This window comes from Orycteropus afer, unplaced genomic scaffold (genome assembly GCF_000298275.1).
Source record: "Orycteropus afer afer isolate SDZICR_OR568_19922 unplaced genomic scaffold, OryAfe1.0 scaffold00003, whole genome shotgun sequence".
NCBI lineage: Eukaryota > Metazoa > Chordata > Mammalia > Tubulidentata > Orycteropodidae > Orycteropus > Orycteropus afer.
Genome location: NW_006921590.1, coordinates 25290698 through 25293747, shown reverse-complemented (window position 1 = coordinate 25293747; position 3050 = coordinate 25290698). Strand labels below are relative to the sequence as shown.

The window sequence follows — 3050 nt, the reverse complement described above, 5'->3', positions numbered from 1 at the left end:
GGTGGGTTTGAACCGCCAGCCGTCTGGTTAGCAGGCAAGTGTCTTAGCCACTATGCTACCAGAGCTCATATTACCATATCTTCTAACAAGTTGGTACAATTCATAAAAGCCTTTTGTATAAATACTTTTTCCATAGATTGTAAGGGATGGGATGATATATATCTCAAGCAATAAGATGAATGCATGATTTTAAATGAGAAGTAATCAGATATTTTAATAGTTTTTTTAAATGCTTATGCTCCCACAGGAGAGAACCAGGGACTAGAAATGCTAACTTTTGATTGGCTGAAAAGACTGAAGCTTGCAATGTTCTACTTTCAACCCTCCACCAAAAAACCAAAACGACTAGTTACCTCTGCATGATCTTCACAGCTCATTAATGATCTATTTAAGGCTATTATAGATTTTTTTTAAGTTTTTTGTTTCACAAATCCTGATGATATTAGCATAATCATAAATACATACAAGAAGATAAACATTCTTCTAGGGCTTCATATCTATCTATCTATCTATATCTTTGTCAAGATCTTGACAAAGATATAGATAGATAGATAGATCTATTCCAAAGATATTCCAAAGATCCTGTCTATTTTGATTCATAGTGACCCTACACAACAGAGTAGAATTACCCTATAGGCATTCCAAGGCTGTAAATCTTTAAGGAAGCAGACTTCCTCATCAATCTCCCACAGAGTGACTGATGGCCACCGACCTTTTAGATTGCAGCCCAATGTTTTAACCACAGCACCACCAGAACTTTGTGAGATATTTGTTAGATACCAACATATTAATAGTTTCAAAATTTGTATTTGAAGCAATAGAAAATCATCAAGAAGTCTCAAAATATAAGTCTGACGGAGTCGTTCAGTCTAGCTACTCAGAAGAAAGAAAAGCACATGGCTCCTTACAGAACTTCAGCTTAATCTCAGGATCCAAATGTTCCAAATTTAAATAAATCCTCACAAGCCTGCTTGCTCTTCTGATTGCCAAGTCTGAACAGCCACAAGCAGCAGCTGACCGGTGCCTATAAACACAATGCAAAACCGACTGCCATTGAGTCAATTCCGACTCATAAGGACCCTGTAACACAGAGTAGAGCTGCCTGATCAGTTTTCAAGGCTGTAAATAGCAGACACTAAATCACTAAACAACAAAAGACCAACACCCAGAAGCAAGCACTTATTAACTCTAAAGACAATATAAAGAGAATGGTACCTGTTCTTCGGTTCTTTGGTTTCTCAGTGTTAAGTACTTCCTAATTGCATGGAAAGGATATTTTTTGAAATAAGCAAATCTAGACTGAGGCAACAGAGTATCCATAGTGAAGAAGCCAAGAGGTTCTGGTCTGCCTCTCCCTGTCAGCAACCATGTGAAATTTAGAAACTGCAATTCCTCAGTAGCCTAAAGGTTTGCTTGTAGCTCACCCACTTCCCTGCAAACAAAGCAGATGTTCTCCTTTTCCTTACTGCTTCCTCCTTTGCGTAGAGTTCCTGGTGAAACCAGAGAGCCAAGCAGGAACACTGGCTAGAAGTGTACTGTAATGCAAGCCCAGAGGGCAATAGAAGCCAGGAGGAATTTAGGGGTTGGTCCACCGAATGCAAATTGCTTAGTGGTAGTGATGCTGCTGTCCTATTTCTAGCAACCGCGTTCTGTTGCAAGCTATGTTAATATTAGCTAGCTGGTGACTTTTCCACACCCACAGACTCTCATGAGGTTTAATCTTAACTCTTCTGACAGCTTTTCTGGCTCCTAAAGAGGGCATGACGTATGGTTTTCCTAGTTTCCTTCTAGATTTCTTACCATCACAAACACATCCAGAAGGTCCTCAGCAGCATCTCAGCTCTAAAAGGTCAATTTATTCAGTCTTCAGAAGAATTGTTTTAGGGGACTTCTAAGAAAAATATCAAATTACCTCACTCTTCATTGTTATCAAGGAGTTCAGTGTCAGCACTGAAAAGGCTTGGTTTACTCTGTGATGCATTATGCAACATGTCCAGTAACCAGATACTTTACATTAATTGAACAATAGCTGCAAACAGATTCTGTTCTGAGTTAAAAGCCTTCTTTCCCTGAATGCTTATCTCAAATCCACAGGCTGAATCCAGGAACATTAAGTTTCCTCACGCTTTATGCTGAGTGCAAGAGAGAAAAAACGTTATACATTTATTTTCTGACTATTATAAAAAGGACTCACACTTTATACATACATACACACACACACACACACACACACACACACATCACACACATATGACAAGAGGTCTGTGGTCCTAGAGAAATCGTAAGATTTTAAAGTCCAATATTTTCTTAATATCCTTGAGGTCACAGGGTTTCTGAATAAAGTCCTCAAATAGGCTTTGTAATTTTATTGGCCTTTTTAACTTTGCAGTAGTTGGTTCATTTAATGGAAACAACTGATGATATTTCTGTAAAGGGCTGTCATGTAGATACTAAACTAGATATGAACCAAAAATCCTGGGGCCCAGAGATTGGCTTTAGTTAGAAAGAGAGAGCCAGTCATCTCCTATTCAGAAAAAAAGCCCTGCAGATGTAGGGTGGGATAGTGGGAGTCCCTGACACTCCTAGCTGGGCCACTTGCCTTCAGGGAACACACCTGATGATAATGTGACTGAGCTGTGAGCAGCCCAAACCATCTGGCAGGCTGGCAGCCAGCCCACTCACAAGGTGATCTTCCAATCTCACCAGGGCCAGGCAGGCAATTCCAAGAAATCATTTACAAAATGCTATTGGGGCCAGCTCAGAGGAAAAGGTCCTGCCCTCCTGTCACCTCCCCAGGTACACCAACCTGCTTACCGAGGCTCTGCTCACCCTCCTCTTTATGCTGGATACAGCTAACTCTAATGAGGGCAAGAGAAAGGCACTGTGCTCATAAGCTGCTGGAGTGCTAAGGGCACTGTGCTGAGTGCTCCCTGCTGGCTCACTGCCCAGCAAAACAAGAAGCTTGGAATCCTGATACCTTGGGTCAACTGGAGGCCCTGAAGGGCAGGTGGCCCCAGGGACAGTGGGGGAGAGCAAAGGTGCCATTCACA

At 41.3% G+C, this 3050-nt stretch overlaps 1 protein-coding gene across 1 annotated transcript in view; it reads right to left on the bottom strand.

Moving 5' to 3' along the window:
* The window catches only part of ATP2C1 (ATPase secretory pathway Ca2+ transporting 1), a 249252-nt gene extending 247932 nt beyond the window's left edge, over positions 1-1320 (bottom strand). The window contains exon 1 of the mRNA XM_007936854.2: positions 1216-1320. Within this exon, the coding sequence (XP_007935045.1) occupies positions 1216-1320 (105 nt within the window). The remainder of the gene's footprint in view (positions 1-1215) is intronic.
* Between the last annotated feature and the right edge of the window lie 1730 nt (positions 1321-3050).